We start from the raw sequence: 15,245 nt of genomic DNA, 5'->3' as shown, positions 1-15,245 counted from the left end.
TCTCAAAGTACTGCAGATGTTGAAAATCTAAAGGTAAAGAAGTAGACAAACTCAGCAATCTGTGGAGAGAAAAACAAATTTAATGTTGACTCAAAATGTCTTCTTTAGAGCAGAAGCAAAGCACTATTTCATTCAAGGGTTGAAGAATTCAAACTTTAAACTGAAAATTCAATGCCACAATGCACAATTTATTTGCATCAAATGTTTGCTGGAAGGTTATCAACCTGAATTATCTATTTCTCTGCAAATGAACTGAATATTTTCCAATAATGCCTGTGGTTCCTTTTCCAATTTCTAGCATCTAAAGTACTTTAGAGTGTTGAGTACTTCATTTTGTGTACTGATTCAATGCTGCTAATTATTGATGGTTTACTGCCAGCAATTAGTCATTAATGAGCAAGATTGTCCAGGTGGGAAATCTGTGCATACATCCAACGTTTATGTTGGAATTCAAATGACTGAGAGATCAAAGTGGAGAGGAGGATAATTGCTTGCCTTATGGAATAATTTTGATGGGTGACAAATTACTAAGACAAGAGTCCTTTTCTGCTTGTGTTAAATGCAAAATAGACTTTTGGTGTTTTAAAAAAAGCTGGGACAATAAGCAATCCCCTTATAATTGTAGTTGCTTTCATTAGTAAGCACTTTGGCACCACAAAAACAGCACAGACCTAAAAAGATCAACAACATGCTAAGTGCACAATTCTCTGGACATTTCCTACCCAGAAATATTTTCACTGTCAAAAGAAATGCTCAATTTTCATAAAAGCTGAGAAATTTTCAAAATTGCAGCAATTACCTGAACTGAGGCACCTTCAACTTTACGCACCGCTTTAGAATCAAACAGAACATGTCTGCCTCTCCTCTCACAATCCTGGTAAACAATCAGTCGAATTTGGTTTGCTTCAAACTCCACAGGTGTCCAGCTGAAAAAAAAAGTACAATGAGGAAGATTTAAAATGTAGATGGAGATGCATCTCCACCAGTTAAGCTAAGGGGAGGGAAGTGATGAGACAAGTTCAAAATTACCCATAGAAAATTTTGATGCGCAATTGTATGGCACAAACTATAAAAATGACCAATTAATGACAAGTGATTGCCAAGCTGTGTTGAAATTTTATATCAGGCAGGCTGGTCAAGACAAAGCCTGGATAAGTGAACCAGAGAATGGATCTCATTTAAAACAAAAACAATTGATGGAGAAACTCAAGTCTGATGGTATTTGGAGACATGGTGCATGATACAAGACAGAAGGGGGACTGAGGGACTGATTGGTGGAGGCACAAATCAAACTGAAGGTGAAGAAAGTTAGATAAAAAAAAAAGGGGCTGGTTGATTCTCAGCCAGGAAAGGAAAACAGCTGATCATGGGTACAATAAGAAGGGGAAAATGGGTGGCTGTCTTGAAAGCAGGCCATGATAGGTTATGAGAGTGGATAAAAGATTTCTAGGGATAGGCTGACAACTGATATCTACTACAAACTCACCTGACTCCCACAGTTACTGGACTATATCCTCTCACACACTGATTCCTGCAAGGAATCCATTCCATTGTCCCAGTTTGCCTTCATTATATCTGTCCTAATGATGCCATCTTCCACTGGGGTCAGGCACACAAGTATCCACTTGATCCTCAACTAAGGAACCCCCACCATAGTTGAGAAGACACTTAGCTATTTCTTGTACTTCTATCTGAACCTTTCCCTTCCCTCCCACAACACTGATTGGGTCCCCTTCATCCCCAATTGCCACCCCAGCATCCACATTCAAAGAGATCATATTGTCATTTCTACCACCTCCAGCAGGATGTCACCAGATGCATTCCCCTCCATGTCTTCACTGGCATTTCACAAGGACTGTTCCAACTGGGACACAATGATGCATTCCACCTCCAATACCAACAATACAATGGGGTTCCACAGGGATCAGTGCTGGGATTGCAATTATTTACAATATATATGAATGACTTGAAAGATAGAATCAAGTACATTAACCAAAACTTACAACATAAAAAAATGGATAATCAATTTGCAAGGGGGATTATAAACAGTAGAGAGAAATATTGATAGGAAAAATAAAAATGGACAAATGTTGGCAAATGGAGAACAATTTTGGGAAAATGAGAGATTTGTTCATTTGAGGAGAGAACAAAAGGAGCAGATTAATTAAATGGAAAACTACAGAAAGCTGCAAACCAAAGACAGTTGTAGGTGTGTATGAAACAAAAACTAGCTCACAGACATATCAGGTAGTCAGGAAATCTATTAGAATTTTGGCTCTTACTTCAAGCAGATTGGGAGTATAAGAACAGGAGGTCTCCCTGCAACTGTACAAGATGCTGGTGAGACCACATCTAGAGTTCAGAGGAAGGGCTCCCAGTCCCGAAACCTTAACTCGGATTTTTCTTCCTAGATGCTGTCAGACCTGCTGAGCTTTTCCAGCAACTTCTGTTTTTGTTTCTGGAGTACTGAGTGTAGGTTTGGTCCCCTTAAGAAAACATATCATTTCACTGGAAACAGTTCGCAGAAGGGTCAGCAGGATGACACCTGGTATGGAGGGATTGTCAAATGAGTAAAGACTAAACAGATTGATACTCTACCTCTCACTCTTAAATTTCAACGAGTAATCTCATTGAAACATATAGGATTCTTAAGGCACTTGGCAGGGCAGGTGCTGAGAGGATGTGACCCTTCATTGTACAAAGCTAGGACCAGAAGGCACAATCCCAAATGAAAGAAAAAAAAGTGTGCCAATTTAAGACTGCGATGAAAAGGAATTTCTTCTGAGGGTTAAGCATGTTTGAAACTCCTTGCCGAAGAGAGCTCTGGGGACAGAACCCACGCGTAGATTTAAGGTAGAGAGCGAGAGCGCGATTCTTAAAATCAGGGGAAGTGATGACTTGGTGGTATTAATCACTAGGCTAAATTCCTGGAAACACAGGAAATGTTCTGGGGACCTGGGTTCAAACCCCACTATGGCAGACAGTGGAATTTGAATTCAATATTAAAAATGGTCTGGAATTAAAAGTCTTTGCTGAACTTTGTAAACATTTAACTTGGCCTTGCAAGCAGTCGAATTCAGCAAAAAAGGTAAGAGAAAATAAGAAAATAAGAACTCAAACGTTTCCCAGCCCTTGTTCTTGAGAGTGTGATAAGAATGGTATAAAAAGAATGTGCGAATTTTGTTCATGGCCCTTACACAAAGCACCTTTGCCAAGTGCATTCCCCCGCCCTGTACGCAGGACGTGAAAAAAAATAAAGCTTTCTCTTTGCTCTTGCTAACAGTTGAGTTGAGTCGATTTAATTTCCACGACAGGCAACTTTGAAACCATTGTCAGTTGTCGGGGGGAAAAAACCCATCTGGCTCACTGATGTCCTTCCCAGAAAGAAAACTGCAATCCATACCTGGTCTGGCCTACATGTGACCCACAATGTGGTTGACAGTTAGAGATGGGCAATGAATACTAGTCTGAGAGAGAATCATACAGCACAGAAATAGACCTTTCAGTCCAACCAGTCCATGCAGAACATAATTCCAAACTAATCCCACCCTCCTGCTCCTGGCCCACATCTCTCCAAAGCTTTCCTATTTATGTAATTATCCAAAATGTCTTTTCAATACTAAATTTTATCCACATCCAACATGTCCTCAGGAGGACCCTTCTACATGTGAACCACCCTCTATTAAAAAAAAAGACATGGGCAAATTTTTTACAAAGCAACAAACAATTCCTCTCGTTTCAACTTCATGTTCCCTCTAGTCTTGAAATGCCTGACCTCAGGGAAAAGACAATAACTACCATAAAACTTTATAGCTCTCATTTCATTAACTGCTATAAGGTCACCTCTCAACCTCCCATACTCCGCTGCAAAAAGTCCCAGTCTATCCATCCTTTCTTTAAAAACTCAAATCTTCCATAATCAGCAACATCCTGGTAAATCTCTGAACCCTCTCCAGCTTGATAATATCCTTCCGATAACTGGGCGACCAGAACTGGACACATTCTCACCAAAGTCCTGTACAACATCAACATGGACATCCCATCTTCTATAGAACTGAGCAATGAAGGCAAGCCTGCCAAACACCTTTTTAACCACCCTATACAACACAAACTTCAAAAGTAGTATGAACTTACACTCCTAGATCCTTCTGTTCTACGACACTATCCAAGGCCCCACCATGAATTGTATAAGCCCTATCCATGTTGTTGTACCAAAATGCAATATCTTGTATTTATCCAGATTGAACTCCATCTGCCATGTTTCAGTCCACTGACCCATTTGATCATGATCCCTCTGAAATCTTAATACCTTCTTCACTGTCTACTATACCACCGATTTTGCTGTTGTCCACAAACTAACCATGTCTCCTATATGCTCATCCAAATCATTTTACATAAAATGACAAAAACCACTAGTGACAGGCCTCCGGTCTGAAAAGCAACCATCCATTACTCATCTCCTGCCATTAGCAAGCTAATCCAGAATCCCATGTGACCTAACTTTACTAATTAGTCTACCACATGGAACCTTGGCACCAGGCTGGAACTGGAGGAGAATCAGATGAAACAGTTCACCTGGGAATAAGATCAGATTTATAAACATCAGATTAGGGAAGGGGAGTACATGGATGTGGTGGCTGAGATTGTTGAAGGACATACGATGTAGAAAAAAAATTGAATCACTCATGTCAAATTCCCCTCATCTTAACTTACTAGGACCCATTGAGAAAAGCTTGTTTTGGGTTTGTAACCTATGTCTAATTCTGTGAATGAATTAAGTAGCTGGGGAAATCAAGGGTTATGGAGAACATGCAGGAAAGTGGATGTGAGAAATTTCGAAACAACATATTCTGACTGAATAGGCGAACAGGCTTGATGGGCTAAATGGCTTACCCTTCCCTTTGTTTCTTAGATCTTGAATGGAACAGGAAAGGAAGAGTTAGGGTAACCAGGTAAAAGGTGAGAGGAGGGTAATAATCGGAAGCAAAATTGATAATTCTTTCCAAGTCTCAATTAGAACCCTTAGGAATATTGATATGCAAAGGAATCTGGGTGTGCAGGTCCACAGATCACACACTATGGCAACACAGGTAGATAAAAAGGTAGTTAGAAAAAGGCTATGGCATGCTTGCCTTCATTGGAAGGGACAAAATGCAGATGCTGGAATCCAAAAAAGTACACCAACAGGAGGCTGGAAGAACACAGCAAACCAGGCAATCAGGTGATGTAGAGAAACCAACATTTCAGGTATTACCCTTCAAGAGGGTTATAGCCGAAACACCGACTTCCTCATTTCCTGTGTACCCAAAACGTTGACTTCTCCATCTCCTGATTCTGCCTGGCTTGCTATGTTCTTGTAGCCTCATGCTGTCTTCATTGAAAGGGGCACTGAGTACAAGGATAAGCAAGTTATGCTGTAGCTTTAAAAGACTTCAGTTAAGCCACTTGGATTATTGCATACAGTTCTGCCCTCCACACTACCAGAAGGATGTGGATGCTTTGATGAGGGTACAGAAAAGGTTCACTAGAGTGTTGCCTGGTATGGAGGATTTTAACTATGAAGGTCAGATAGACAAAACTTTATTTCACTGGGACGCAGAAGCTTGAGATATAACCCGATAGAAGTTTAAGAAATAGTGAATGGCATGTATAGAGAGTGGAAAGCGTGAGGCTTTCTCCCCCCCCCCCCCCCCCCCCCCCCCAAGGTGGAGGGGACAATTACTAGGGGAACACTGGCCGCTTTTCTTTTGGGCGGGGGGGGGGGTGGGGGTGTTTTTAAAAAAGAAAAAAGTGCAAGGCACATCTTAACAAAAAAAACGGTGCAAAGTGTCTGCTATGCACTGCCAGCAGTTGTGGTGGAAGCAGATACAATAGCAGCATTCAAGAAACAACTGGACAAATACGTGAATTGGAACAGAACAGCAGGGAGGATACTGATCCTGTAAGTGAAGACAATCTTGGTATGGAAGGGCAAAAATGTATTGGTACAGGCTGGAGGGCTGAATGGCCTGTGTCTGTGCTGTATATCGTTTTTTGTGAGGGAGAAGTAGCACTGATGGTGTTATTGATATACTGAAGAAAGTTGTGCACAGGGACCCAAGTAGAATTGGAACTATGAATCTTTCATGTGCCGAAAGTTATGTACAAGTGGGGTACATGAGTGCCCATGGTCTCACCTTTGATCTGAAGTGAGGGGTGTTAAAAAGGAATTGTTCAAAGTGAGGATGAGCTCAGCCAGGTGGAGGCGGATGGGGACAGATCAGCAGTACTGACGAATGACAAGCAGTACTGACCACTGACAGAATGCTGTCAAGTCAAATGACTCAAAAAGACACTGTGCGTATCACAAATGAGTAACATGGGACCCGAATATCAGAGCTGATACAATGCCAGATACGTGGGCCATATATTCCAAAGACTGCCTGATCATATCAAATAGAACATCCTTTTCACTATTCCCAACAAACAAGGCAGCGACCATATCCAAACAGTCCATGCTTGTCAAACATGATTGTGCCCAACAGGTAATGAGATTCTGCTGCAAGTGTGTTGCTGGTCAAAGCACAGCAGGTTAGGCAGCATCTCAGGAATAGAGAATTCGACGTTTCGAGCATAAGCCCTTCATCAGGAATGTAATGAGATTCCACAACATTTGCTGGATAATCTTGTGCAAAGAATCATTCTGGCAGCTACTCAGTATTGTCAGACTCTATAGCATTACACATCTATTGCACATTACATGTATTCATACAGGCCTTGTATGTTGCAAACAGAAATAATCATCACACAGACATGATTCATCTATACACCAGTTATGGTCAAAAAGATGGGACATATGCTTTAATATTAATCACTTACACTTCATTACTGCATACAGAGGTAAGAACAAAAATTTAAAAATATCTTCAAGCTCCAAAATTAATATTGCTTTGAAGTGTCATGAAGTGGAGGTCAACACCCCTCTGATAATTAAAACCTGAAAACATCCAGAGAAGGTAACCTCGCCTAATCACTATTTTTTTTAAATCAGGTTACAAGTGATATAACTTACATCTTACCTGCAAACTGTTATAAAAGAATGGTGAAATGAAATGGAATCCCAGTTACTCACTTTATAAGTAGCAATTTATTTAACTCCAACAATGGACAAATTAACAGAACTATTAATAAACCGAGCAATCTCTCTCTAATTACTATTCCTGAATAAAACAAGATTCTATTACAAATCCCACTTGTGAAACAAAACAATAAATTAAAACAAACTTCACACTGGATGTGTTTTACGGAATGTTTTTCTGTCCTCTCAAGCCTTTCTCCTCTGTCTCTCCTGCTTTCTTCCTCTGTCTGAAGCACCTTCTCAGTCTGCTGAATTCTGGTGTCTGGAATATGAGCCAAACACGTCGTGGTAGAGTTCATGAATAAATGGACAGATGGTGTTTCTTAGCGTGGAGATTGAGAGAGCCAGATTTGTATTTCTCAGATGGAAGGTTTGCCCTCCGTTCAGATGACAGTTAATTAACCCTCCCTGTGTCCAATTACCCCTCTTATATAACTTCCTATGACAACAAATTCTTATATGATTTGTTTCAGGCTGTCAACACCATCAGATTTGAATTTAATTGGTCCTTCGTCTCCAAATCCCTTTTTAAAATTAATTTGCTGAATTTAACCTGTTATCTGGGTTAAAAACACTGCTTGGGCCAGCTAACTGAATGGCTTTTTGGCAGCTACTGCCCAGACAATCTTAAAAAGGGACATCACAATGCTCTCCCCAATTTTACACACCATTTGTGATAGCTTTCTCTTTTCTTCCTACAATTGATCTGTGTCCCAACATGTGTAGCCCAGAGAACAGGCATATAAAAGTTATTATTGGCAGATTGTCTTACTCCATTAAAGAACAAAGACAACTTGGGTGTGGTAGTTCCTACAGTTGCATAGGCATTTCATGATGATGTCCATTTTAAACTTTTGGTGGCAATTATATTTGTGGTGCCCTCAGATATAGTACATAAAAATTTAAAATATAGCATGCTATCAATATACCATCACAGTTACCGCCTTTGCTGTTCGAATTACTGTATCGCTGGACATCTGAGTGCATCTAGGAAAATTAACAAATAGTGAAATTCACAACTAACCTTGGAGGAACTGTTGGGCGAAGTTCACAGCACAGAATCAGTAAGTTAATTGTTGTTTTAAGTCTGTCCAAGAGAAAGGCTGCAGTAGTGAGTATAGTGGATTCTTTCTTGATTATATGTTTTTAGAGATAAGTCTCTTGATTAAACTTAAAATATAAGCCATAGCTATTAATTTAACCTGGGGCAGTGTTTATAGAGGAATAAGACGGTGTTATTTTCTGGGTCTGTAGATTGTGAAGGAGCAAAAATGCCTTTGCTGTGATATGTACTTCTTGTCAGATGTGGGAGTTTAAAGAGAGTTTAAGGGATACTGCAGATTATATCTGCCATAAATGCTGTTGGATGTGAATCTTATCAGATAGAGTGGGTCGGTTGGAGAGACAGATAGAAGTGATGAGGAATTTGCAAGTGAAGGAGGGGAGGGGGCGAGGTGAGGGGAGGGGAAGGGATGGGGAAGGAAAAAAAAATGAAAAAGGAAGAGGAAAGGGAGACTGACTCGTTCCCTAAAAGGGCTGTTAGGAACATCTCTGGGACACTCGCACCAAAAAAAAATCAACCACACCGCCCTGTGGCCCAACATTTCAACTCCCCCTCCTACTCAGCCGAGGACATGGAGGTCCTGGGCCTCCTTCACTGCCGCTCCCTCACCACCCGATGCCTGGAGGAAGAACGCCTCATCTTCCGCCTCGGAACACTTCAACCCCAGGGCATCAATGTGGACTTCACCAGTTTCCTCATTTCCCCTTCCCCTATCTCACCCCAGCTCCAAACTACCAGCTCAGCACTGTCCCCATGACCTGTCTTACCTGCCTATCTTCCTTTCCACCTATCCAATCCACCCTCCTCCCTGACCTATCACCTTCATCCCCTCCCCACACATCTACTGTACTCCATGCTATTTTCTCCCCACCCCCATCCTCCTCTCATTTATCTCTCCACCCTTCAGGCACACTGTCTGTATGCGTGAAAACCCCCACCTCAAAACCAATGGGTTAATTGCAATCAATTGAAATAAAGAGATGGGATTGAAGGAGGAAAAGTTGGAAGGGGTGGGGGTTGTTTCTGGTCACTAACCAGTAACTGGTTGGTAATGTTTTTGATTTTTGGGCAGGAACTTAGCATTAGTACTCCCAACTCAAAAAAAACTCAGGAGGCATATTGTACGAGCTCGCATGTGAAAAGGTGGCCATTGGATTGAAGTACCCGAGGATGCTGTACTTCAGATTGAGTTACTAATTTAAGAACGTGAAAAAAAATTTACAAGCACATCCAGCAAAACTTTTACATTGCAGCCAGTGTATCTGCATGTATTGACCAATTTCACAATTGTTTCATAAACTGGAAAATCATTGCAATAAAACAAACATTCAACTTTAAACTGTTTTAAAACCTGCAAATCTCTATGACAATATCTAGCACGTTTTGAATTTCTTCAAAAGCCCACTTAGCAAAGCTGAATAGATGGGAAAGGTGGTGATTACTTACTGGCTTGGTTACAGAAAATTCACCTAAATGCTAAAATGGGACTAAACTACATAATTCAATTAAAAATATTTTCTGTGGTACATCAAAAACCTACAATTGAAATTTGCACAATTGATTGTGAACAGGAATCCAAAACAAACAAAATACTTCGGTAGTGCTCCTAATCAAGCACTTAACTAGTTAAATCAGTGTTCAGTACAACACTATTGTCATGAGTTCGTAGCTAATCACAGCATCACATGCTGCTTTCTATATGGTTCCTCCAGACATGCTCTTTGTGACTCGCCCAACAAGATTGTTCAAACATAGCAGTTAGAAGCTATTGTAGGCAGTCATGAGAATAGATGTCATCTGATAGCTTTTAGCAACCTTGCTTATTTCAGCAGGGCACACAAATATATGAAGCTTGCTAGAAACAAAAAAACTGCACAACACCAAACATGAATCTGATGAAATGGATTATAGAATAATCTCTTCAAATAAAAATCGACACCGCATTTAAAAAAAAGTGCTTTTTGCTAAAATGAATATAGAAGATAAAAATAACATTTGCCCATTTGTTGGGTCAGATTTGACAACAGGCTCAGACTACTTGTACTGTTTATATCTCGAACTTCACATTCCAGATCTTCAGAAAAAATTAGCATAGACTTTATGATAAAACCAAAATAAAAGCTTTACTTATTACACTTCTTGCCATAAACTACTCTAACTACAGCTAGTTACAGGTACTTAAGAGGGATGCAGTACTCAGTTGCTCAAAACCAAAAGTTTACATCAAAATGAGCATATTAATTACTGCAATTAGCCAATCTTGGTTCAGAACAGGCATTTTTAAAAAAATCCCAAAACTTCACAACAGTAAAACATAGAAAGGTGGTTCACAGAAGGTTTAACAATGTGAATGTTAAAGAACTATTTAGAAAGGTCAGTTGTTGATAACCACCAGGTTTAAAGAAGCAATTTGAAAAGGTAGAATACCTAGGGAGGGAGGGGTGTGTGTGTGTGTGTGTGTGTGTGTGTGTGTGTGTGTGTGTGTGTGTATACACACAGGATGCTTCCTGTCAGAGGATAGAAAATGTACAGCACAGAACAGGCCCTTTAGCCCACGATGTTGTGCAGAGGTTTAATCCTAACGTAAGATTAATAACTTACCTCACTGCTATCCATGTGCATGTCCAGCAGTCGATTAAAATATCCCTAATGACTTTGCTTCCATCACCACAGCTGGCAACACATTCCATGCATTCACAATTCTCTGACATCTCCTTTATACCTTCCTCCGAATATCTTCAAACTATGACTCCTTGTACCAGTCAATCCTGCCCTGGGGAAAAGTCTCTGGCTATTGACTCTCTTTTCCACTCATTATCTTGTATACCTTGATCAGGTCTCCCCCTTTCTCCTTCTCTCCAGAGAGGAAAGTCCAAGCTGATTCAACCTCTCTTCATAAGCCAAGCCCTCCAGTCCAGGCAGTATCCTGGTAAACCTTCTTTGCACCCTCTCCAAAGCCTCTGTCTCTTTCCTATAGTAGGTGACCAGAACTGGACACAATATTCCAAGTGTAGTCTCACCAGGGACTTATAGAGCTGTAGCAAATCGTCATGGCTCTTAAACTCAATCCCCCTGTTAAATGAAAGCCAAAAACGCCATACACTTTCTTAACAACCCTATCCACTTGGGTGGCAACTTTGATGGATCTATGTACTTGCACACCCAGATCCCTTTGTTCCTCCACACTGTTAAGAATCCTGTCTTCAATCCTATATTCAGCATTTGAGTTTGACCTTCCAAAATGCATCACTTCGCATTTATCCGGGTTGAACTCCATCTGCCATTTCTCAGCCCATCTCTGCATCCTGTATGTTGTGCTGCAGCCTGCGGTAGCCCTCTATTCTATTGACAACACCCCCATCCTGTGTCATCTGCAAATTTACTAACCTATTCCTCAACCTCAAAAGTCATTTATAAAAACTGCAAAGAGCAGAGGCCCAAGAACCGAGCCGTGCGAGACCCCACTCACTGACCTCCAGGCTGAATACTTTCCATCTACAACCACTCTCTGCCTTCTGTCAGCCAGCCCATTCTGAATCCAGATACCCAAATCTCCCTGTATCCTATACTTCCTGACTTTACGAATGAGTCTACCATGGAGAACCTTATCAAATGCCTTGCTCAAATGCATATACACCACATCCACTGCTCAACCTTCAACCTGTCTTGACACGTCCTCGAAGAACTCAATAAGATTTTTGAGAGACATGACCTGCCCATCACAAAGCCATGCTGACTGCCTTTAATCACTGTGCTTTGCCAAATAGTCATTAATCCTATCCCTCAGAATTCCTGCCAAAACTTCACTGACCACAGGCATAAGACCGACAGGTCTGTAATTACCAAGGATTTCCCTATTACCCTTCTTGAAAAGAGGAGCAACATTCACCTCCTTCCAATCCTCCAGAGGAGAGTAAGGGCACAAATATCCTCGCCAGCAGCTTAGCAACCTCCTTTCTCACTTCCCGAAGCAGCCTAGGATAAATCTGGTCTGGCCCTGGAGACTTATCAATCTTAAATTTTTTCCAAAATTTCCAGCACATCAACTTCATCAATCTTGACCTGGTCAAGACTGTATCCCAGCTTCTCAAAAGTTCTCATTTACAAGCTCCCTTTCCTTGGTGAAAACCGAAGCCAAAAACAAACTCATTTAGGGCTTCCCCTATCTGCTCAGGCTCCATGCACAAGTTCCCTCTATCTCCAATCGGCCCGACCTTCTCCCTGATCATTCTCTTATTCCTCACATGAGTAAAATGCCTTTGGGTTCTCCCTAATCCTTCTTGCCAAGCCTTTTTCGTGCCCCCTCCTGGCTCTCCTCAGTCCATTTCTAGCAAGCCTGTAATCCTCAAGCTGTGCGAGATCCTTGCTTCCTTCACCTTACATAAGCTGCCTTCTTGCTTTTGACGAGAAGCTCCTCTGTTCTCGTCATCCAAGGTTCCTTATCCCTTCTTACCTGTCTGAGGAACAAATTCGTGCATCATTGGCAACTGCTCTTTAAATAGTCTCCACATGTCTACTTCCCAACTCATCTGGTAACGTCAATTTTCTTTTCCGCAATTAAATATCTTCCCTCGGTAACTGCTCTCTTTACTCTCAAATGCTATGTTAAATGTGAGGCAGTTGCGATCACTTTCCCACTGACACCTGTCCTGGCTCGTTGCTGAGCACCAAATACAAAAAATGTCCTCTCCCCTCAGTTGGTCGGTCTACATATTGAGTAAGGAAACCCTCCTGAACACACCTGACAAAAATAGCTCCATCCAAACCATCTGCACTAAGGAGGTTCCAGTCGATATTGGGAAAGTTGAAATCACCCATAACAACCCTGATACTTCTGCATTTTTCCAGAATCTGCCCGCCTAGGAGTTCTTCAATCTCTCTACTGCTATCAGGTGGTCTGTAGAAAACCCCCTAATGCGGTGGCTGTTCTCTTGCTGTTCGTAACTTCCACCCATGCTGACTCAGTAGACAAACCTTCCTCAACAACCTTAGTTTCTGTAGCTGTGATGCACTCTGATTAGCAATGCTACACCCCCTCTTTTTCCATCCTCCCTGTTCTTTTTACACATTCTAAACACCGGAACATCAAGCAACCATTCCTGCCCCTGTGAAACCCACGTCTCCATTATGACCACATCGTAGCCCCAAGTAACGATCCATGCTCCAAGTTCGTGACTCTTATTTCAGACACTCCTTGCATTAAAGCAGACACTAACCGATCCCTTTGTTTCATCGCGTGAGAAACCTTCCTGATAAATTCAATGCATACAGTCACTGCCCCATCTACAACTGACTCCCTCTCAGACATGTGGCTCTGATTCCCACCCCCATCAAACTAGTTTAAACCCTTCTGAATCACATGAGCTAATCTCTTTGTGCCCCTCCAGTTCAGGTGCAACCCATCCTTCGTGTGCAGGTCCCACCTTCCCCAGAAGGTATCCCAATGGTCAAGGTATCTGAAGCCCCAGCCTCGCAGCCACGTGTTAAGCTGCATTTGCTGACTGTTCCTCACCATCTCGTGGTACTGGAAGCAAACCAGAGATCACTACTCCACTCGTCCTGCTCTTCAGCTTCCAACCTAACACTCTGTAGTCACTTTCCAGATCTTCAATCCCTTTCCTAGCTATATCATTGGTGCCAATATGTACCACGATTTCTGGCTGCTCATCCTCCACCTTTAGAATCTTATAAACCTGACTGGCAATATCCCAGACCCTGGCACCAGGGAGGCAACATACCTTCCGGGAGTTCCATTCCTGACCACAAAAAAAAATGCAAGCAAATGCAGCGGAGGAATTGGTAGAAATGGTTGGAGTACTTGCAAGGATACTGGGTGGGAGATAGTGTAGGACAGGTTGTTAAGAAATCGTTAGAGTAAGCGTCCATCTGGAGATGGAAATGGAGAGGTCAAGAAAGGGGAAAGGAGGTGTTGAGATAGACTAAGGGAATTTGAGGATGAACTGGTCCAGTTCAGCCAGAGTGCAGGACGCTGTGCCAATGCAGTCATCAATGTAACAGCAGAAGAGTTGGGGCACAGTGCCTGTATAGGTACTGAAGGACTCTTCAACATGTCAACAAAGAGGCAGGCAGAGCTGAGGCCATCTGGGTGCCCATGGCTACCCCCTGGATTTGGGGGAAATGGGAGGAGTTAAAGGGAAAAAAAACTTAAGGTGAGGACCAGGTTGGCAAGGCAGAAAAGGGTATTGGTGGAGGGGTACTGCAAAAGTCCGTTGGAGAGGAAGCAGCAGAGAGCCTGGAGGCCATCCTTGTGGGGTATGGGCATATATAAAGACTGCATGTCCATAGTGAAGATAAAGTGCTGGTGGCCAGGGAGCTGTAAGCTACTAAAGAGATGGAGGATGTGGTTGATGTTGCGGATGTAGGTGGGAAATGCCTGAACCAAGGGGAGAAGATAGAGTCAAGGTAGAACGGGATGAGTTTGTTGAGGCAGGAGCATGCTGGTCAATGGGTACACCAACCCCCTCACCTCCATCCAGAGCCCCAAACAGTCCTTCCAGCTGAAACAGATACAACTTCCTCACTTCCAACCTAGTTGAGAACGAAGAATGTTACAGAGCAGTACAGGCCCTTCAGCCCTCAATGTTGCGTGAACTTGTGAAACCAATCTGAAGCCCATCTAGCTTACACAATTCCATTCTTGTCCATATGCCTAAGGGCATTTAAATGGTCATTGCAAAGTTGGCAAGTCTACTACTGTGAGGAAGTGGATACTGCAGATGCTGGAGATTAGAGTGGTGCTGGAAAAGCACAGCAAGTCAGGCAGCATTTGAGGAGCAGAGGGGTTAAAAAAAAAAGACGTTTCAGGCAAAAGCCCCTCATCAAGAAAGAAAAAGAGTCTACTACTGCTGCAGGCAGGCCGTTCCACACCCCGACTACTGAGTAAAGAAATTACTTCTGACATCTTTCCTAGATCGATCATCCCTCAATTTAAAGCTACACCCTCTCATGCTAGCCATCACCATTCAAGGAAAAAGGCTCTCACCGTCCACCCTATCCAACCCTCAATTAATACACCGCTCAAACTACTATTCTTTAATGAAAACA

The 15,245-nt window shown here is 42.1% G+C and overlaps 1 protein-coding gene across 3 annotated transcripts in view; it reads right to left on the bottom strand.

The window, feature by feature from the left end:
• LOC132833466 (folliculin-interacting protein 2-like) overlaps positions 1–15,245 on the bottom strand; it is a 130,987-nt gene that overhangs the window by 79,417 nt on the left and 36,325 nt on the right. For all 3 annotated transcript variants that reach the window (XM_060851786.1, XM_060851787.1, XM_060851788.1), the window contains exon 2: positions 800–926. In XM_060851786.1, the coding sequence (XP_060707769.1) occupies positions 800–926 (127 nt within the window). The remainder of the gene's footprint in view (positions 1–799; positions 927–15,245) is intronic.

The sequence above is a fragment of the Hemiscyllium ocellatum genome, chromosome 36, assembly GCF_020745735.1.
Source record: "Hemiscyllium ocellatum isolate sHemOce1 chromosome 36, sHemOce1.pat.X.cur, whole genome shotgun sequence".
NCBI classification, from domain to species: Eukaryota; Metazoa; Chordata; class Chondrichthyes; order Orectolobiformes; family Hemiscylliidae; genus Hemiscyllium; species Hemiscyllium ocellatum.
This window is presented reverse-complemented; position numbering and strand designations above follow the sequence as displayed.